The sequence below is a fragment of the Amphibalanus amphitrite genome, unplaced genomic scaffold (assembly GCF_019059575.1).
Source record: "Amphibalanus amphitrite isolate SeventyFive unplaced genomic scaffold, NRLGWU_Aamphi_draft 000276F_arrow, whole genome shotgun sequence".
Taxonomy (NCBI): Eukaryota; Metazoa; Arthropoda; class Thecostraca; order Balanomorpha; family Balanidae; genus Amphibalanus; species Amphibalanus amphitrite.
Genome location: NW_024881771.1, coordinates 617,165 through 639,564, shown reverse-complemented (window position 1 = coordinate 639,564; position 22,400 = coordinate 617,165). Strand labels below are relative to the sequence as shown.

The 22,400-nt window shown below is 53.7% G+C and overlaps 1 protein-coding gene across 1 annotated transcript; it reads left to right on the top strand.

Annotated features, from left to right (window-relative positions):
• Window positions 1-119: 119 nt before the first annotated feature.
• Window positions 120-21,916, top strand: LOC122387184 (solute carrier family 25 member 36-like). Its single transcript, XM_043377112.1, has 8 exons — window positions 120-695; window positions 1,663-1,947; window positions 2,208-2,386; window positions 9,169-9,293; window positions 10,665-10,774; window positions 11,782-11,882; window positions 19,345-19,531; window positions 21,130-21,916. Exons 1-8 carry the CDS (start codon window positions 655-657, stop codon window positions 21,233-21,235), a joined length of 1,134 nt encoding a protein of 377 aa, XP_043233047.1. The 5' UTR covers window positions 120-654; the 3' UTR covers window positions 21,236-21,916.
• The last annotated feature ends 484 nt before the right edge of the window (window positions 21,917-22,400 follow it).

The window sequence follows — 22,400 nt, the reverse complement described above, 5'->3', positions numbered from 1 at the left end:
TAGAAAATTTTCACCTATGCTCATCGAAAGCGTCGTTGTTCTCGGTACTCCTGATGCTCACCATTATTCCATACATTACTCCCAACACCCTCTGACACCTCAACACCCCCTGTTTTTAGCCGAGGGGTCGCCAACAGCCAGTGTTTACCTGAGTCCGACTCCATTCTGCGCCGTCCACCTCTATCCCGCCGGCGAGCCCAGCCGGCTGGCTGCCAGGCGATCACGTGAATCGCCGAGCGTCTCTACCAATCGCCGCCGCCGGTACAGACCGCCGACCAATCAGAGCGCCGCTCTCTGCGCGCCGTACTACTGTTCACGTGCAGCGCTGCCGACGGGAGGGGAGGGGGACGTTCAAGGCTGTCAGCGGGCGTGGAGGCGCGGCTGCGCGTGGCTGGCCGCCGGCAGACGAGCGGGACGAGGCACAGTGGTACGAACGTGCGCGGTGGAAGGTGCGGCCAGCAGCGTGCTTTGACAGAGCGTGCTAGTCTGACATACGGAGATCGAAGCGAGCGAGCGGAGAATCTGACGGTCACTACTATCCGACTGGTGTGCTGCGCAGTTTCGTCTTGGCCTGTTCCGCCTTGTCGTGTTGGTGCGTGACCTCTGGTGCCGACTGCGTTTGTCACCAGTTACCGGCCGTACGACGGAGACGAGATGGCCACGAGGGACACCTTTGTCCACCTCCTGGCTGGAGGGTAAGTTCGGAAACTCACCTCAGACTCTCAGGGCTACCTGTCGCTCGTTCATTATGTAACGGTCTAGAAACTGACCGTCCTGGTGTGGCAACTGTTCATTTGCATTGTTAGCTGCGCCAAGCTCGGTTCATTGGCATATTGATTGACCAGTCTAGGACTAGTCTGTGTACCGCACATTTAGCGTTAATTGATAGACAAAATCGCATTAATCCCGTAAACTGTCTGACCCTGTCCTCTTGTCACGTGCTTGCCGCCCGTCCGTGCGCATTAGTTGCTGCAATGTTTGATTCACTTCCCATGGGGATGGAGAACTCTCGAGTCTTCCTGTTGGTTCGCCGTAGATCTGTGTCATGGGGGTCGTGCGCAGTGCAGTGCGTCGGTCCCTGACTGCGTGCTGACTGTGTGACTGGTTCAGTCCAGCTGTCCCAGTTCTCTGCGCAGTCTGAACTGGAACGGGGAGGGGTTGTCAGGTGCGCATTAGCATGGCGGAGGGTGATGAAGCTGCTAGAAGGGGTCATGAAGTACGCATTAATGCAGTGAATGTTTGGTGTGGTAGGGTGGAAGGTACGCAGTTTGTTGGCGAACCTATGGGGACTGGGAGGGGCTGTCAGTCCTTACAGTACGCATTGGTGGCGACTGGCGAACGTTCGAGTGGAGCGGAAAGCACGCACTACGCAGTAGCGTCGGCTCCACCCATTGCCCGGGCCAAGAGGTAGCGGTGCGTAGCTGCTGGGGAAGTGCGATGCAGCGTGGTGCGCGTAAATCTGCAGAGTGCAGCGTGCACCAATTTGTGGGTGACCTTCGAACCACGAACGTCATTGTTGACATTCGCCTGGGAGGAAGGAAAAGAACGAAAACCGAGCGGTGGTACTGTCGGCCCGGTGGGCGGTGACCACCTACATGTGACTATAGGCTATGGCTGACTACTTGTGGCTGAGACTGAGAATTGATGTCTGTTTCTCTGCAGGACCGGCGGCACGGTGGGCGCCGTGGCCACCTGCCCCCTGGAGGTGGTAAAGACCCGCCTGCAGTCCAGCCGCAGCGGCTTCGAGCGGCTCCAGGTGCCGTCCATCGCCTCCGAGCAGCACGGCCGCGGCTCGGTGACCTGCCGGAGTGTGGGCCAGCGGCGGCTGCTGCACACGGCGCCGCCACACCTCTCGCGCCAGGCGGCCCACCTGGTACTGGGGCCGGACCTGGGGCCCGGACCGGCGCCCAGCCGGGCGGCGGGACCCGGACTCCTTCAGTGCATACGGTGAGTGGGAGTGGCTCGCTGGGGTGCAGGAATGGAGTCGCGAGGTTAACCATGATTGGTCTTAGTTTCACGCTTTTTTCATTTTCTCATTTGTGGTTTGATTACGAGACCCACTTTGTAGATAAGATCACAAACCCTTCAGCTATTTTATTTAGGGCGCAACAAGGCTGTTCCCTACAGCTTTGTCAATGTTTTATCGTCTCCTAACGACGCGGTCCCATCGGCAGCTTAGTAACCCATCTCATCGGCTCATTCCACAGGATCATCGTTGAGAACGAGGGCCCGTATGCGCTGTTCAAGGGTCTCGGGCCGAACCTTGTGGGTGTGGCGCCCTCGCGAGCCATCTACTTCTGCGCCTACCAGAACGCCAAGCAGTTTTTCAACGGCCGGTTCACCCCCGAGACTCCCCTGGTGCATATGACCTCCGCCATGTGTGCTGGTGAGTATATATGGTTTAGTCCGCGTTCAGGGTTCAGATTGAGTGTATTCAACCTCCGCCATCCTGGTCAGTAGGCTATAGTTCAGCCTGATTCGGTTTCAGTTTTGTTATCTCCGCCATGCTGTGTTGGTGAGTAGTCAGTTTGGGGCTAAGTTCAGTTTCAGTCCGAAGTACGATAATACCCGCTGGTGAGTAATCAGGTGAGTCAAGTGAGCGCATCATTTGCCAAGTTGTGCTATGTGAGTGGCATTGAACAGGATCCGACTTGTATCAGCTGGTTTGCCGATTGGAAGTTAGTTAGACTTGGTATGTGTAGAATTCAATTGAACATTATTCTAAATATTCTCCTTGGACATATCGTCAAGCCTACAGGGATCGTAAGGGGCGTCAAGTTTCAATTGTGACTACCAATAAGTAGCGTATCCAAAATCAAACTCTGAGCATCTGTTGCGCCAGAATTCCTCCAAATCAAGTCGCCAAGCTGATGGTCGGGCGATACTCTACGAGCGGTCGCTTGGTGTCGGCGCAAGGCTCATTATGATCCGCAGCCTTGTATATGTAAGTCAAAATACGGATGTGAGCTGCCCGTGGCGACTTTTTACCTACGAGGAATGCCTCTAGTTCCAGCGCTTCCTGGTCCTTTGTAGGCTGCTGCACATTTGCACGCACAGCTGACGTTCTAACCTCGGAAGTCTGCTATATTTAGCTACCCTAGCCAGCTGCGTCGGCAATCCTTGCAGTTTTATCGCTCTCATATCGTCGCATTCTCCGGCGTTGCAGCACGTGTTGCCGCTTGTTTCACTGCAGTTCCTCGGCCTCTGCCTCTCCTTCCTTCCTTTCCGTCTGTCGTCCTTCCGTCCGTCGGACCACACGCGTCGTCTCTCCCCTCGGCCGTGACCGAATCACTGGGTCTGTCGGTCGTCCTTGGCGGCGGCGCAGACTGCTGTCCGTCTGACGTCAGCACCGTGCACGTGCACACGCATGTGCGTCGTAGTTGCTCGCCGTGCACCCGCACCCCCGCCCCTCCGCCCCGTCCCGAAACCGGGCGACCTCGTTCGACATGCTCCCACCAGCTGATGGAAAACTACTCGCTGGAACTGTCCGGATCTGTGGTGGTAAAATCGCTGGGTAGATCCGGTAATATCTGGATATTACCGGTTACACGGGTTCGGTTGTTTATCTAGAGGTCAATGTGCGGCCGGTCTGTTTACTCTTGCAGTGAGTGAAGCCAGGTTGTCGGCAGGCCTCCGGGGTCGCTGCGGCGGGTCCGTCCGTCAGTAGCGGCGGCCGGTCCCGGCTACTGCGACTGGCGCACGGGGCAGAGCACGAGATTGAAGCACGATGCAGGACACGGGGCTGATGAGGGGCCACTGTTGCAAAAAACAGTTCCTGAGCACGGAAGGCCGCCAGCAGAGGCCTTCCAGGGGACGCAGATGCTTCCACCTTTTGAGACCTTGGATCAGATGGTGTTCGGTACATTGTCAATTATAGGAAGAAAATCGCGAGATCTTTTGCAATATTCCTCACAGTCCTGAAGACGATACTTCAAAGAGTGGGTGGTGCCTGAAACCCTGCGCACTGCTGGTGCAGGGCTTAGATATTCACGGTTTGGCCGGCGTTTCAGTTATGCAGCCTTACCTGCTGTGACTCGTCGCCTGGCGCTGTCGCTGTCACATGCAGGTTATGCGTCACTGTCAGGCTATGCTAGCCGCTGGACGATGTATCCCCATAGATCAAAGTGACTGAGCCCATACCGTTCGATCGGTTCTCTTAGCATGGGCGGCGAGTTCCCGAGCCCTCATTCTCCCACTGTCTTGCCGAGGAGTTGAGTCGCGTCGGCGTCGGTTTTATCCACCTTTGTCCAACCTCTGATCGGGTTACCGTCTCAGCTCGATCCTTCCAGTTTTTACCCTGAACTTCGCCTTGACCTTCCACGCAGTATCCTGATCTGGCCATAACTACTGTCTCTCCGTGCCACCACTCTGCCGGAATAGCCATTCAATCGAGATTGGAGACCATATCGTCTAAAGTTTTCTGCTACTTCCCTGGAGGCGCTGTATCCGCGCGTCATCAGCGTCCGCCCCGACCTTCACCTCTGTGGAGCAATTGGGCGCGGTCCAGGCCTGTCCCGGTCGGTAGTTTGGTCTGCCGGAGGCCAAAGAGGCCCCGCGGGGTTGGACGAGGCGAATTCCAGCCGCGGGGGGTCATGCAGAGGTCGCCAACAGTCACTGACTGACCGCGTGAACAGGGCGGGGCGCCCTTGGAGATGGACAGGCCTCCTCGGGGGTAAATACCCTCTGGGTGAATAGGGCGCCCCTCGTAATGGAAAATAAGTCCATTTAGGGTGGACGAGAAATCTTTTGGGGGTGAATATGACGTTCCAAGGATTGAGGATGAACCCGTATGGTTAGTCAGGGCGCCATTCGGGTGAGGGGTGTACCCGTGGACCGTGGTGTGAAGTGATGTCCATCGGGCTAAGAGTTGCCCCTCACGGTGCATGAAGCACCCCTCGGGGTAGACAAGGTCACCCTCCGAAGCTGGCGTCCGCTCTTTCCGGAACGAACAGAGGCTCGCGAGGACAGAGTGGGCGAAGCGTCCCATCTTGGCTGGCTACGTGAATGCCTTTCGCTAGCATCAAAGAGCCTTATATAATCCACAGTCGTCAGCGAACGTTACGAGAGCCGGGGGACCGCCGACGGGTCCGGGTGGCGTCGTGTTCTTGACCGTGACCTTGGGAGGTCTCCTTGCGGGCCTCTGCAATTAGCGGCGTGCATGGCTTGCGGGTGTTTGGCGTTTGCCATGAGTTGTGGCCTAGTATGCTGGATACTGGATAGTATACCAATGAAATAAAAGCGTTGCAACGCTGCGCACCACCAGCCGACTTGCTAACTGCGTTCACTCATGGCTTGTGCATGCTTTGACGTCTTCCATCTGATCGGAAATAGCGTGAAAATGGCAGGATTTCGTCACTTACCGTGCCCATATTGCCGGCACTCCCATCACACACGGTGCTCCCAGAATCCAAATCCAAATCCAAATCCAAATCCAGTGTATTGAGGTCTCCATTTAAATGGCTTTTCAGCCCTCTCGTCGTGTACATACAAGTATTAAAATTCGCTGACAAACACGTGAATCATTACGCAGTACGTACATAAAAGGCTAAAATGAACGCAATAGCGAAACACTAAACACCGAAAGAAATAAAAGACATCTAAAATACATGGTTTTTCATCCGCTGCCGACCCCGCCAACGCTGTTCCACGTGGACACAGATCTGTAAGGGAAACAGCGCCTCGCTCGCTCACTCTTAATTTTAGGTAGCTCCAACTGATGTCCGTGGGAGCATCGGGTGTGTCTCTGTGACACGTCCGAGCGACGCTCTGTACAACCTGGGCCAGTGCAGGCGGCGCGTCAAGCGAGACCAGCCTTTGTATAAGAGCCACATCCCGTTTCTCAAGCATGCCCTCGAATCGCTGCCATCCAAGCGCCTGCAGAGCAGGAGTGACGTGCTGCCGTCGGGCCAGTCCTGTGACGACACGTGCCGCGAAGTTGATCGCCTTCTGGATACGGTGCTTTTGGGAGGCAGTACATCCTCCCCACACAGTGCAGCAGTAATTGATGTGCGGGAAAACGAGCGCCTCAACCAGCAGCTTCTTAGTCTCGTATGGCAGCTTGTGTCTCAACTTGGACAGCCCGATCAGAACAGAGTAGCAGCGGCGGATCACCTGTGACACTTGCCTCTCCCATGTAAGTGCAGAATCAATGAATACTCCAAGAATTTTGGCGCACGGGGAAGGTGAGATTTCGCTGTTTCCGAATTTGATAGAAAAATGGTGCTCAAGTTTTTTTCTTTTGTGACTTGATGATCAACAGCTCAGTTTTACCAGGATTTATCTTTAATCTATTTTGCGTATACCATTTGAGCGCCAGTTCTAGCGTGTCTTCGACTCGCTGTTTTAGAGTGGTAAAGTTTTCGACAGCATCAGAATCTAAAAATTGCACGTCATCGGCATACATTACTTGTTTTCCAAAAGGCAAGTGTGATTCAAGGTCGTTTGTAAAAAGTGAAAACAATTTCGGGCCCAAAAGCGATCCTTGGATCACGCCATGTGTCACAGGCAACTCCCCGACGTCACTACCCTGGATTCTCTGGGTCCTACCACTCAGCCAGTCAGCAAACCAATGTTCATCAATACCATACCATCCCAGCTCACTGGCACCGCTTGGCCGGCGATTAGGTTACTGCCATTGAGCGCAGGATAACCCCAAGTAGACGGCGACAATGTGTAGTACGTCTTCCTGTCCCCTTCCTCTCACTCACGTGACGTGGTTGTCACATGGCGCGTGAGTCCACAACTGCGCCATAATAGACCGGTTTTGTTTATGGTAGCCCCCGGTGTTGGTAGGTCTTTTCTTCGTCGTCTTTTTTTTTTTGTCTCGACATGTCTGTGGTCTGGGTCATCATAAAAACTAGTTTGTTGATGTTTTGAACGGTGGAATTTTACCGACACGCTGAAGCCGGTTCCAGGAAAATAGAAGAGCCACATTAGAAATGTGATTCACGAAACGTTTTGGCGTGCTTCGAGGATGGTATTGGGCGACGACTTCGCTCACATGGTTTGGTATGGATGACAATGCATTGGACTGGTTTGAGAATCGTGATCACAGAATGGTGTGTGATAATAAGATCATGGGTCAGCATGGAATTTCGAGGTCGCGGGAACGTGAGAGCAATGGTTATCGATATCAAAAGCACCTTACCTATCCACCACGCATAAGGCGGCTAAGGACATGCCTCAGTAATTCATTGAGAACAGCGCAGCTTTGTTGACCATCGCCTTCCTGTCTATGGCGCTTGACTGAGCGTGCCAGAGAGTCGACGATATCGACTGTCCTGTTAAGTATGCTGTAGAGCATGCTAAAAATAGTGCTCTTCAAACAGAAGTAGACACCACTGATATCGGTGTTTGCAGATGATTGTGATGTCTTGTACTCAGAGGATATACCGACGGATGAACAGTATGGAGTATCGTCCGTCTGTCCCCGCCCCGCGTCTATATCCCATGTTCCTGTCGGTTGTTTATATCCGGGTTCCTGGCCGCACGTCCGTCCGCCGGCGGCTACTGACTCGCTGTCCGATCACGCCGCGTTCACGTGGTACAGCTGGGCCCCTCGCCTCGGCCGACCGGGTACGGCCTTGTCGGCGCCGGCCCGGCCCGGCCCGGTATGGGATGCCGGACTCCACAGTTGGCACAGGTGGTCGATGGCCCTCCGGTCCAGTATCCCCCCCCCCCCCCCTGACCGTCGGTTCACGTGACCCTAACCGGTCTAGACCAGTGGTGTCAATCGGAACTTGAATCTTCGGAATTCAGATTTTGTCCAATGTCCAATTCGGAATTCGGTTGGACAATGACGGCAGGCGTTGGACAACTTTGGACATTCACTTGCTACACCTCAGCATTTTTATAAAGCAATCGTGTTTAACACTGATTGGCGAATAGAATGCTCAGCTTTTGAGATGATTAACACAGTAAAGCTGGTAAAAGTACATTTAAAACAAATTAAATAACAGTGTTGAGTGTAAACTATTGCGTAGGTTTCGGACATCTTTGGACAAATGGCTGGCTTGGACATTTTTGGACGGACAATCGACGTAAGCATTGGAAATTGGACGGACATTGGACATACATTTTCTGAAACTGACACCACTAGTCTAGACCGATCACATCGGTAGCAGTCACCGGTCCGTGGTGAGGCCGCCGCCGTCTGTACCCGTGCCTGCAGAGCGCAGACGACACAGGGGTCATGAATTAACCATGCGGCCACGTCCCGTCGGGGAACAGTCTGAGTGCCCTGTGTCCCTCAAGTCCGAGTGCTGAGCTCAGCGGCGCGACAGATATTGAATGGCTATTGTAATGGTCGATGCATTGCCAATGTGCTGGGTGTGAAGAGATTTGGCCGTTCTGTTCAGGAAGACAAGCTTCGATTGATGCTTAGGTAGTTTGTGACGTCTTCTGTGCGAATTACCTTGGCGAATAATCAAGTGGCTCCGACGAGAGGGCCCCATGGAGCTCGTGGAGACGCCATGAGGTCAGAGAACCTCATTGACCCTCGTGGAGTGCCAAATTGGCAAGGTTTTGCCACCAGCCTCCCTCTTCCCTCCCCTTTTACTCCCCTAACAGACGAACCGGCCTTGACCTGGCCCTGGGTCTGAATTCCTGAAGGGGAACATCACTGATTCATCCAATGTCAGGCGGCTGAGGTCGCCGGGGAGACGAGGGTTTTTACCCATGCCAAACCTGCGCTGCAAATGTCACCACCTTGTTTGCTTTTGCGTCGTCTCAGTCGAGTCAGTCTTCCGGCATTGCTCAGCTGGTTGTTTATGCGAGGGCACAGAAAGAGGAAGAGGACATACCCGGCAAGGGCGATGAGAAGGTCGTTCTGGTTGTCCAGTTGTACCCCTCGTTAATAATCAATATTGCTGAATCATGTAGGCATGGGCCAGAGAACAATGACCTGGAAGCCTCGTCAGATTCTAACAACAAGTACCGTTTCGGAGAAGTGAGAACATCAGCTGAGGGAGGCAATAGAACATGTTCCTCCCTATTCCCAGTGTTTAGCATCTATGAAGTGCGTTCGACTTCTGAATAACCCCATTATTGCGCTGTTAGTTGACGGATTTTATGACTGTCCTTATTCACTATAACATATTACTGCTGGCCTGTTTGCAATGTTAGTGATTGACCCGGTGACTGAAGGAGTGTACTGTCTGTGTTCGGCAGGGTTCACCTCGTGTACGCTCACCAACCCGATCTGGTTCATCAAGACCCGGCTGCAGCTGGACCAGCAGCAGTTCGGGAAGCGACTCCGACTGGCCGACTGCGTCTACCGGGTCTACTCACAGCAGGTCAGTAGTATCCCCCCCCCCCCTCCCCGGCTAGTGGTCAGGGAAGCGACTCCGACCGGCCGACTGCGTCTACCGGGTCTACTCACAGCAGGTTTGTGACACTAATCGCTCCAGACCCCGTCTGCTGTGACGAGAGGGGACGAAAGGGTAGTGTCAGCGGGCAGCGTCGTGTCCGAGGTCCAGGGCCACCCTCGCTCGAGAGTAGGCCGTCCGGTCCGGACTTCCTGCTCTGTCAGGTCCGCCGTCTGTAGACGGTGTGGCGGTAAAGTTGGATCTCTGTGCCTCAGTGATGTCTGCTCGTCTCTTGGTCGGCATCCACCATTGAGGGGTTTTATGGGTCCAAATGATTGGTGGGAGCGGATTCCCAGGGCTGGAACCTGGGCGGGCATAATACGTTTCTATGGTTCGTAATCAAAAATCCTGTCGGGAACCACGCGAGGCGCTTGCGGTGTGTTCGATAAATAAATATGAGACACTTTCCGGAAGGAGGAGTCATTGGACGGTTTGGTACAAAACTTGGCTAAATGAGCATAGCCGCTGCCAGTTCAGCCAGCCAAACTAAGCCGTTCTGGGCTGAGCGCCATTTATAGCTACGGTGCCTCCAATCTTGTTAAGAAGTTCGGATTAAGTTTCACACAGTTTGGTCCTCGTTACTAAGAACTCGGATCATTGTGAATTCCAAGCTGCTCTTTTTATTTGGCTGTATGAAATCATAGATATGTCCTTCCGGGTCATTTATATTCGAAATTATTTCGTTTATTCGCTGCCCCGCTCTGCTCAAGCACGCCCGCCGCCGTCTGCCGGTGCCGCCGCTGAGCGCGTCTCCGACTGCGTGCGCGTCGGCCGACCGAGGTCACCATTGACGTCACACACCGGTCTCTGACGTCACTGGGTCGGTTCGCCGCCCCAATCACCCCTGGGGCGGAATGGAGTCGGCGGGAGATGACTTTGATTGTGGAGATCGATCGAATCGGGAGGAACGCTACGACCGGTTATGAGGGATTATTGTGGGTTTTTATTTTTATTAGCGAACGAGATGCATTCAATTATTTTTATATTTAGTTTTGTTCTATATCACTGGCAAAATTCATTCCTAGGGACATGCCTTAACTACTTGTTCGATGTCCCAGTTGGCGTGAGCGTCGAGTTTATGTAACTTACAGGTGTTCTGAATCGCACCTACGATACTTCTGGGCGCAGTGCCACCCCTCCCCTCCGTTTCCCCTAACACTGACTCGCCAGTCATTTTCTTGGCTAGTGCTTCTAACCTCGGTCACGTTATTTCTAACGTGTGAGCTCCTGTGTTACTCCAGGACACCCACAACAGCTGCCACGAACCCCAAGCTTACCGATTTTTGCCTTCTCTTACAGGGCCTGCGCGGCTTCTACCGCGGTATCACGGCCTCCTACTTCGGTATCACGGAGACCATGATCCACTTTGTCATCTACGAGCGACTGAAGCGGCGGCTCCAGCTCTACAGGTGAGACCTCTTTCGATGTTGGACGCTATTCCGTCACAGGCGCTGGGCCGGGCGTATTTAGGGCCTTGGGCCGGGCTATCTGTGGACCGGAGGTACCGGTGCAGCTTTGGCACTCCCGGTTGAGCGACGCTGAACTGTTGCCATGGTTACCGCTCCTAGTGCTTCCTGCACTGTCGCCGGAGGCAAGGCCCGACTCCGAGGCGTCAATACCGTGCCGATGCCGGTTACATATCACAGGGCAGGCGCCGGCCGTGACGTCAGTTCTATGACGTCAATGGGAGAGGAGGGAGGCCTATTTCGGCCCAGGAATGTGCCGGGGCTGTCGGAGGGCCCGCCTGGGGTGTCGGGCCGAACTGTCAGACTGTGGTCGACTGAGAGTTAAGTGTCGCGATGGGTCGGCGGTGGACCAGTTTTGGGCGATTCTGGGTGCGGTCAGGAGTCGAGACTGCTGGGGGTACTAACCAACCGGACTTGGTGGGGTGGGGTTTGGAGAGGGGTAGGAGGGGTTGGATCGATGGTCAGTCTGTCTGAGATGCCGCCGCGTCGCCCGAGGCCAATCCAACCCACTGAAGTCTGAGCAGGATGGGCTGTGGTGTACCGAGGCCGCGACCCAGAGAGGCTGGGATCGATAGTGGTCTGTGGCTCTCCGGGAAGGACAATAAACATCAGTAGAGAGGCGGGCTGAGCCGGACCGGGCCGGAGAGCGCCGAACAGGCGCGGTCCGGAGGCGCGGCAATGAGTTAGGACCTAGTGTTGATCTAGTGGTCAAGGGTCGTTTCCTTCTCTCACTGACCCGTAGTCGGGTATTTATCATTTAGCACCTTTCGTTCTTGTTTGCAAATCCCTTCGCCACTCCTTATTCTTGTTCATCCTTTCTTTAATCCCTCGATTTAGTTCACTACTTGAGCTTTTTATCCGTGTTGATAGATCTTTTCCTCACTACGTGCCATCTTATTCTGCTACTCTTGCCTCAAGTGTCTCTGACCGTCAGCTCTTTGTGTCCGCAGGTCCGCTGACCCGACCACCAAGACCAGCTGGGACTTTGTCGAGTTCATGCTGGCCGGCGCCGTGTCCAAGACGGTGGCTTCCAGCGTCGCCTACCCTCACGGTAAGTACCAAACGACAACATCATTCTCTCTACCGTCCCTTCCCTGCGCCGCAGTTCTACCCTACCGTCCCCCGTTTGGGTACTGATGTCCTGGCCTATATGTCCTCTATGACCCCTGGAGGTTATTCGGGCGGCGAGCGGCGGTCAGCCATTTGTCACTATCAGTCGTATTGGTATGGACTGGACCTTTGACGACAGTAATGACGTTTGACACTGCCACGGCCTGATGCAATCGTCTCCACACCACACGGCCGTCGAGGGTCTGCAATCTGTCACTGGAGGGCGTCAGTACTAATGAATTTTCACAAGAGGCTTCAGGGGCGTGTCTCCGGGCTGTGGAGGCCCGAGGACCAGGGCGGTGCCATGTGGGGTCTTAAACAGCAGAGCGCATGCAGTCAGGCTTGTCCGTCTCTGAGGCCGTCGCTTCGTGATCGGATGGAAAAGCGGTCATTGGAGGGTTTCTTCTACTTGTGGAGTTTGCATAATTTGCCTGCACTTCGCAGTCTTCACGTCTTGTTGCTCCGTCTGCAGAGTTGTCTCTGGGGACATTTATGAGACACGGACTGTATCGCCAGCCTTTCCATTGGTACGACTGTACTGAGTCCGCCAGTCCCCTACCGTCCGTCGGCTGACGTTCCACTGTCCCCCCTGTCGCCCCCCCCCCCTCCCGCCGTCAGCAGTGTAGGTCGAGGTGACACGGCCCGTGTATTTTGTTCGCCACTGACAGGAGCAGTGTGGGACCTTGCCTCCTACCCTCCCCTCAGAGGGAGGCATGGGAACTGACGTTTGGTAGTCAATGATAAGCGATACGGAAATAAGCTGAGGTCCTCTTCACACTCACACTTAGACGTAGGCGGCACGTGGCAGTCTTTTGATTCGAAATAGAAATACAATATTTAGGGCCTTGAGAAATACGATGGGTGACGGCATGCTTTTGCCGTGATTGCAGTTTTTTTGTTGAAGTTGTTTTATGTTATCACCGTAATCGTTTTTGCTAGAGAACACAGCTGATCTACAAACACATGCGCCATTTTTTGTGCTCATTTAAGTTATTTTCACTTTTGATTCTCCATTAATTTTGTTTGTTTGGGTCTAGTTTATTTTGACCAGCTGTATTCGTTTGGCAGAGAGGAGCAGATGTTGGTATGGGATAGGTTCACATGGTACAACTGCGCAGCTATTGGGTATTATTAGTTATTATATTAGATAATCTCGGTGTGACAACATCGCACGCCATTGTGGTGCGACATTGCTCGAGGGCCGTACCCACTGCCACAAGTGGTCTGCTCTATTTTAAGGTTGAAATGCTGCCCGAAATGAATGTGGAGTTGTTTGCGTTTGGCGCGATGTAGCCGCTGATGAAGCCATAATTATTTCCGTTCATAGAAAGCGTCGGACCAAATTCAAACGTGTTTTGTGGTTCCAGTCTTGGAGCACAACTTTGTGTCGATTTTTCAATCACTCAGGCCTTTGCGTATTGTTCAATACACCAGGCTACATAATAGTGATACACGCCATAAGGTACGGCCCTACCGAACACCTTCTCCACTGCCGGCGCCGCTCGGTTCGTGCCGGCCGGCCCTGAACCCGCCCTACCTCGCTCCGCGGTCCGCCGTCCGCGGGCCGTGACCGCTGTGAACGGACGGGCTGCTCAGGAACTGCGCAGTTCCGACGACCGGTCGACCGACGGCGGCAGGACTGCCGACTGGGCGGACCGGGTCGGACTGGTGGGGTCGGCGAGAGCCGGTACAGGGTTCCGTCGATCGTCGGTTTCGATTGTGGTTGTTTCAATTCGTAGCCGATGAGTCAAAACGATAGGTCCCATGCCCATAGCGGAATAAGACAGAATGAGGCTATACACATTGCAGGATGATTGCATGGTGTGACCCGCCGAGACGGGATTATGGTCGGGGCACGGACTACGGTCGGCTCAGGTTTGGTCGGCTGGCAAACCGCCACCGCTGTATTTTCGGGCTAATAATTTAGCTGAAGGACCGGCGGCGGTTCGGCCCGGTTTGGCCCGGGCGCCGTTCGGCCCGGTTTGGCCCGCCCGCGCATTTACAAACTGTATACACGCCTTCGGAGCGCCAATCATATTGCACCAGCCGCTGGCGTGACGTCGGCCATGACGTCAGAGAAGGGGCGGAGCGAAGTTGGTTAGCCAGCTGTTTTCACAGCGCGGCGGGCGGCGCAGTGCGGCGAGCGCGCGATTTTGTTTGTAAACAATCGTTGCCAAGGCCGTATTGGTATAGATGGTTGCAGCGTGATTGATTTTGATTGTTTGATTGATGTGATGCGACGAGTATCATGGATGAGGATACTTACGATAGCATAATTGGTAAACACAGTTGCCTGCAAATTTTGAATGTCAATCAGACCGATTGTCCACCGATCGCTTGTGGCCATGTGGCTATGATCCTCGTATATCACCTGGAGGAGCCGAGTTCGTTTCTCGGGGCGGCGAGTTTTTCTCATGAGCTCCGACGTCTAATTGAACGGTTTTACGTAAGCCTATAAGTAATATAAAGCAAACCCCTCTTATTGACGAACGCGGTTGGCGGCTCACACGCATGTTGCAGGTCAGAGTGGGTGGTATGAAACGACGCGTCTCGACCGTCTCCGTGTTGTTTGCTAGGTGTGCACGCTGTCAGTGCACGGGTTTTGTGCATTTCGCCGAAAATCATTCTGGATTCTAATGAAATCGGACGTCTAAATAGGCTGACTCGGCGGCGCTCTGAACGGCAGACGGCTTAAAAGATCAACTTGAAACTTATACGCCCGTCTAGCGGCATCGACTTTGGCGAGGCACTTTTCGGATCTCTAACTATGCTCCAAAATGCCGAAGATCTCTAACTATGCTCCAAAATGCCGAAGATCCGAAAAGTGCCTCGCCAAAATCGATGCCGCTAGACGGGCGTATAAGTTTCAAGTTGATCTTTTAACCCTATTAGTGGCAGGCTCCTGGCTACCCCATATTAGTGGCAGGGGGGGGGGGGCTGTTTACGACCCCCCCTTGATATCTCGAGATCTAACCGGCCGATTTTCAAAATTCAAACGGCATTCGATTTGGCTCAACGAGATCTACATTTCTAAAAAAAAAAAAAAATTAAAAAATGTCAATAGGGGGGGTAGAGGGGGGTAAAAACGGGCAAATTGCAGATACATTTTAGACTGTTTATCACGGCCAGGTTTCTGAACCAATCTTAACGCAACTTTTGCCGATCGATAGAGAATGAACCAGGAATTCACATGGATCCTAAAAATATGCATTTTCAAAAATCATAGGCGGATACAGATCATTGAGATTGGGGGTACACAAAAAGTATAGTAAAGAAGGTTTTTGTTGGTACTGTTTCTAAAAAAGGGGGCAATGGTCTTGTTATGTTACAATTTTCTTATGAGAGAACGACTAAAATTGTATTGGTCATGCATAGGCGGTGTCAGGGCACCTATGTTGGGAGGTAAAAAATAACCCCCCTTTTTGGACGCCTGGATCCGCCTATTATAGCAAAAAGTGTCAAAAGAGGATGCACAATAACTTTGTATATGTTATCACATGATACCTTTCATTCACTGTTCGTAAAACTGGTGCAGCATCGTGATCTTCGCCCAAATGACTCGCTTTACGAATAGGACCCCCCAATTTCCAGTGCTCTGGAGCCGCCCCTGGTAAAGTTATGAACTTGAAATTTTCAGGGAATGTGCCCAATTTAGTTTTAGGAAAAGTCAGAAAATTTCAGCATCGTAGCTTCAGCGGTTTCGGAGATATTCCCGAAAAACCTGAGGGGTGGATAAAAACAACCCCCCCCCCCCCCTCTGCCACTAATAGGGTTAAGCCGTCTGCCGTTCAGAGCGCCGCCGAGTCGGCCTATTTAGACGTCCGATTTCATTAGAATCCAGAATGATTTTCGGCGAAATGCACAAAACCCGTGCACTGACAGCGTGCACCCCTAGCAAACAACAAGGAGACGGTCGAGACGCGTCGTTTCATACCACCCACTCTGACCTGCAACATGCGTGTGAGCCGCCAACCGCGTTCGTCAATAAGAGGGGTTTGCTTTATATTACTTATAGGCTTACGTAAAACCGTTCAAATAGACGTCGGAGCTCATGAGAAAAACTCGCCGCCCCGAGAATCGAACTCGGCTACTCTAGGTGATATGCGAAGATCATAGCCGCTTGGCCACAGGCGCTTAATGGACAATCGGTCTGATTGACATTCAAACTTTGCAGGCAACTGTGTTTAACAATTATGCTATCGTATTTCGTAAGTATAACTTGGTCTTTCGGATGAACTATTTTCCCAAACAAGATCAGGGGTTTTAGCTAGTTGTAAATATTCAACACAACATTACAATTTCTCATCGAGTAGGTAAGCTCCACGATCCGCGAGTCTTCCGCTCCGCCCCTGCACTTGACGTCACCTGCCAAGCGCCGCTACAGCCTTTCACTCCGCCCATTTGGCATGACGTCACGGCTCGGTCTCCGAAGACGTGTATACAGTTTGTAAATTTGCGGCCCGGCCGCCGCGCCCGCCGCCCGTGCAGCGGCCGTCCATGGCACACGGCAGACGGCGGCGCCGGCTCAGTCCGGTTCAGTAGCTCTGCCGGCCGGCCGGCAGAGGCAGCACAGGTCCCTGCGGCTCCGCGGAGGCCGACACCGTCCACCAGGCTCCAGTCGGTCGGGGCCAGGTGCGGTATGGCGATGGGCAAGGGATCTGGCAGGAGATGCCATTCCCGATGGTGGACCTCGGGTCCTCTCGGAGGTGTGACACTCACCTGACCTGTCTTTCACCATGAGTGAGACTGTCTCCTCAGCTGCCTCCGCCCGGCAGGGCTCGTCTATGGTCTCAGGATGAGAACGACATAGCTTTCTGACACCTCGCCGCAGCATGGCACCGAAATCAAGGCTAGTATCATACCCATTGGGATGGAAACGAAAATCTCCTAGATCCCTCGACCGCTCATGACTATGTTCAGGGTTTATTACAAAAAAAAAAAAATATAAGGAGTAAGCTATTGATAATTTGTGGAGTGTGTTTCCATCTAAGTTAACTTTTCTTGCGCGCCCCTAGTTCCAGTATGCATTGAGCGGTGCCGACAAGCCAAATAGGTGTTCGACGGGCCCCGGTTTTCTCCCCTGTCCGAGGTCCAGACCTCGTCTATGTGAGGGAACCGCCGCCCCGTTACGGACTGCCTTCTGCTATCGATCGGCCCAGTAGTGTCAACCGTATATCATACGACGGCAATTGGCACATGCACCAACCATGGCGGGCTGCTGCTGCGGCAGCTGCAACAGCCGACTTCCTGCACCGTGCACTGGGAAGGGGAGGGGTGTGGACTTTGGAGTACGTTCAAGGACAGCCCGCCGGCCGGCGCCTGGCGTGGCACGGGCTCGCCGATACCTACTGGGACCTCAGGCTGCCGTCATGACTGTTACAATTGACAGACCCAAGCTGTCATAGGTGACAGTCGAGTAGGGTATTCGACAGGGCAGTTAGTCATGCTCTTGTAGATGCGGGCAAACGGTGACCTTTGTGTGCACTGTACAGCAGTCAGCTAATTTTCGTGCGCCACAATCAGCTGATTTCCGTGCTCGTTGCACGCCAGCAGCGTGGGAAGGCTGGGTTTTCCGGCACACGCTCGACCTTCTCTTCTACAGAGTGACGCTTATCCAGTCGTCTGACCGGGTCGGGTCCGAAGGTCTGGCTCACCGAGCTGCTATAGTGTGGAGGAGGGTTACATCAGAAAGATGGCACGGGTGACCTCCGTGGGCAGATGCACGAACCGGGCCACCACTTATTACGAGTATCAATGTCTATGCAGCAGTTTGGTCATCTTCCTTAGTAGGGTATTCCTGGGGAATACCTCTTTGTATTGCGTGCAGCCTCAATGACTTACATTGATTTAGTCTCTCGTCATTCCTTTGTTTTTCTTCGCAAAAGGCTGTTTCCACGACATTCCGTTGTTTTTCTCCGCAAGGGATAGTTTTCACTATATACAAAAGATGCGACATTCTCACACTAGCCACGTACTCGACATACCTCACAGATCTGACGAAGACCTCGGTATGCGATATCGGCACCCGTCCGATCACCCTCTCCCGCTGAGCCACCCACCCCCCTGCGGAGCCTCGCACGGGTGCACCAACCGACCACCACGTGTCGCCGGTCCGCCTGCCACGTGCCACCGGTTGGCCCACCACGTCTCGTCTGTCTGCCACGTGTTGTGTCGTCGGATACCAGCCTATCTTGCTGACACAGTGATGTATTTGCCACGTCCGACAATCGATCCCACAGTGTATACGACTGTGTCTGTCTGCCTCAAGGGCCTTACCCACTCTGTCTGTCTGTGTGCCTCTGTGCTGACCGGTGGACTGTGTATACAGGCATGAAGGTTTCCCGGAGTGGTCGTCCTATCAGACGTCGCCGTTGATGGACAGCGAGACCGGGAGCCCGTCGGCCTGGGTCGCCGTCTTCACCGTTCGTCTGTGCGTGTCTGTCTGTGGCCTATGTCTGTGTCCATCTCTGCCTGTCTTTTGCTGGCTGTGTGTCTATCCCTGGCACGTGGCAGGCCGCCACCCATCCCACCCCCTGCCGCCTCCCGTCTAATGACAGCTTCCACCGGTCTGCGTCGTTGGTCCGGTGTGGCGTTGTTGGCGAATAGAGAGAAGGTGAAGAGAGACTGACCGAGGCGAATTCCTTGCGCTGTCAAGACCAAACGGGACCGGTGGGATGAGGGATTGATGGCGGAAATGTTGACGTTCGCAGAGGACTGACGCGGCTCGCCAGAATACAATAATGCTGTCTCAGCTCTTCGCCTACGACGTAGTTGTAAATGACGTTTGTTTCAAGCATACTTTTATTTTAACCCATATCGATGTCTCTTCGCTTTTGGGCCTTGAGTGGCTTCATAGTGTCCACTTATGACGCTTTCCATCTGCTCAGGTTAACTTCGATCCTGCCATGGATCTTAGCTCAGATTACCTAATAGTTGTGGTATTGTCTAATGCATCGACCACCTCCAGCGGTGAACGTTGAACACGACTCGACGGCAAGAAAACAGAACCACCAACGGAACATTTTCCGCCAGATCATGCTGTTTCGCTCTCCAGTATTGTGACAGCGCTGGAGCGGTCGTTTCCATAGTCTGCCTGTCACGCTCGAGTGTGTTGGTGACGTCACTGCGAAGTGGGTGAGAGGTCACTGACCGCTAATGGAAAAGAGAGTTTGGTGGAAGGAGAGTGTATGCGTCCAAAGTACAACTGCTGAGTCAGGAATTCAGTGGATATGTCGAGGGCAGCGAGTGACTGGCGCCGTTTTTCTGACCTTTCTCCACCCCTTTCCCTCAGTGACTTGAACGAACTCTTGTGTGGCGTAAACGCTGTGTAACCTTTATATGTGACCCGCCCGTGACCCACCCGTGACCTGACCTGACCGTACCCTCCCCTTCTCTCTCCACAGAGGTGGCTCGCACCCGTCTGCGCGAGGAGGGCACCAAGTACCGCAGCTTCTTCCAGACCCTGTACGTGGTGTGGACCGAGGAGGGCTACCGGGGCCTGTACCGCGGCCTGGGCACGCAGCTGGTCCGACAGATCCCCAACACGGCCATCATGATGTCCACCTACGAGGCGGTCGTCTACCTGCTCAGGTGAGAGGACGGAGAGGGATAGGGAGAAGTAGGGAGTATTGCGATTTCTTCTCGGGTGCGGTGCTCAAATGCACATCACAGTGATTTTTCTGAGCCAAAATTTACAGCCGTCGTGCCTTTTTGATGCTGCTTGTATTAATGGACTCTAATTACGAATTAAGTCGAAGTGAAAATATATCTGCAGTTCTACTTATGTGCTCCGATTAGCTGTTTCAACACCAAATGCGAATGAAGTTCTCCTCCTGTCCTCCTCAGAAATATCCTACAATTCCCATCATTCAACACCTAACCTTGTTTGCCTTGCCCATAGTTTGCAGTAGCAGTTTGCGATCATATCCCCCCTCCGTGGGTCACTGGCGCCATTCTGCAGTCATTACATAAGCCAGATGGTTGCCAGATGTATCGCAGTATACCAGTATGTCAGTGTCGGAGCTTCCTGTAAACACTGGGCTGGCCAGTGCTCGTGTCCAGTCTGTGTTATTGCGGCACACCCCGCGGGCTGCCCAGATGACCTGTGACCTCCGACGTCTCGTGGAAAACTACCCAGTCCCGGTGACACAGCGAACTTGAAGTCGAGGCGTGCGCGGCATTCGAGTCCGCAGTTGGCGGGGGCCAAATTGGCGATCATTGACGTCAGAGGTCGTCGTCGATTCCGTCAGCAGGGGCTCGAGGGGAGATATGCGTCAGAGGGGTCCCTTTGGAGGGGGGGGGGGAGTCTGCTTTCCGTAAAGATTCTTGCTAGGGGTCATTTCTTGTGGCCTGTGGGAAAATTGTAGCCTGAACGAACATGTCAGAGGTGTCACGGGGGAAGGGGAGAAGGGGAGCTGCTCTGCGGTAACGTAGTACCTCTAGTAGGTAGTGGAACCTACTCTACCCTTACTACTTTAGAACTAAAGCAGATTGTTCGCTCTCCCAACTCCCAACCCCCAACCCCCACCCGTATCGGACTTTCCGTGCCATGGGGCCCGCCGAGGAGCGGTGGTTTCATCAGCCCCGTGGCGAGAGGTCAGTCGACCTGCTCACTCAGCGCCCGGTGGAAAAATAGCCGCCAGGCCAAACCAAACACCAGGGCGGCCTGGCCGACCGTGGTCACCCAGGGCCATCCCGGAATTCCTCACAAGCTCTTTGTGGTCGTTGATATCTCAACGTCGGTGAAGCTATTCCATGACCTGTCCTTCCAGCATATTATGATGAAATTAGTTGAATGGAACAGTTCCGTTGCCAAGTGAATATCAGTCCTGACTGAAATGGGCAGCTGGGGTAGTTGAGTCACGCACGGCCTGGTCAAATCTGGTAGGGTCAGCTCAGTACGATCAGTTGCAGTGGATCACATATTCTGATCGGGACATTCTGATGGCGCCGACCCCCAGCTGCTGCTCCACCTTGTTAGTCACTCCGCTGCGTCACAGCAAGGCCTGTGGCCGCTCAGCTGAAGCGCATATCCGCTCTCCTAACTTCTCAGTTCGGCCACTCCCCGTCCTCACGTGTCTCGCTCCACATCTCTTACTTTGACAGGCATTCTTCCGTAGCCCCAGGCTGATTGTTTGTCCCCGGATCATCACTTCAGTCACTGACCGTCTGTTCCTTTGCTTCCCCAGGGACCAGTCTGGCAGCAGTGATGACCTGTATGACGACGACTCGGACGCCGCCTATGGCGACGCCACCCCGGCGCCGACCACCCAGAGCCAGCAGAGCTCGGTCTAGTCGCGCCGTCCCCTCCCCCCTCCCCCTGACCCTGCCCAGTGACCTGCCTCTGTGATAGCCGTGGGTGATAGTTATTGTTATGTTATGCATGTATGCTCAGAACGGCGCGGGGCCGGGGCCTGTGACGGCAGGTAGTGTGATTGTGAACCCTCCCTGGATGGGTGGGTTCGGCGTCCGTGGCCCCTCTCGGCTGACCCAGGTCACGCAGCGGTGACCGGGGTACGCCGGGCGGGCCGAGTGACGATCTAATGTCCATCAGGTGTTATCGGGTATGTGGCTGCTTACTGTTGGTCGCCTCTCGATGGTGGCTTGTTTCTGCGCGGTTTTGTAGCGTGAGCGGCGCCGGGAGACGGTAGTCGCGCGCCGCGGCTCAGGACGGGCGATGGGCCGCCGGCCCGCTCCGGCGGCCCAAGAGTTTAGGTCGTGTTCGGCAGGCTGTGGTGGACGGGCGCCTTGGGAGCACTGGGCTGCCCGCCCCACTCTTAGCGACATCTATAGTGATACGGCCGTGACCATGGCGACATCTATATGATTCAACTGTGACCAGTAGTCACAGCGTGGTCCTGTTTCTGGGTTCCTGTCACTGTGGTACTGTGGTAGTGTAAACTGTGGTTACCCTGGTGTAACGTGCGCTTATTATAATGAGTTTTGCATCGAAATAAATATATATGAAAGACCTCACTCAGCCTTTTAAACCTTCACTCAGTAACGTATGTTTGGCTGTCGTCTGAAGCTGATATGAGCTCAATTTACTTCCTGAAGCAATAAGAGATGTCTTCCTGGGTCACGGGACATCCATGGCTCTGCTTCTTGATTATCCCGGCGTAAAAACATGATATGCTTCTCTTGCGAGAGGACAGGGAAGACGATGAGCTGCGGTAGTCATGAGATGGTGCGCAAATGCGGGAGGGCACCACAAGAGGCAGTGGGGTTTTCTCTTCTTCATTCTCGTTTGCCGCGATAACTTTTCAGTCCGAGGAGAACCCCTGGTTGGAAAACATGACTGACTCGTATGGCCGAAAATTCCAGACACTATTTGTAGTCATTTGTTATTTGGAACAATTACAAAGCTGCCAACGCTCTCTGGCCAGACGTTCTGGAGACTTCTTTTATCTGAATGTTACCTGGCTGTATAAGCAAAGCAATGTACAGTCTGTCTTAAAAG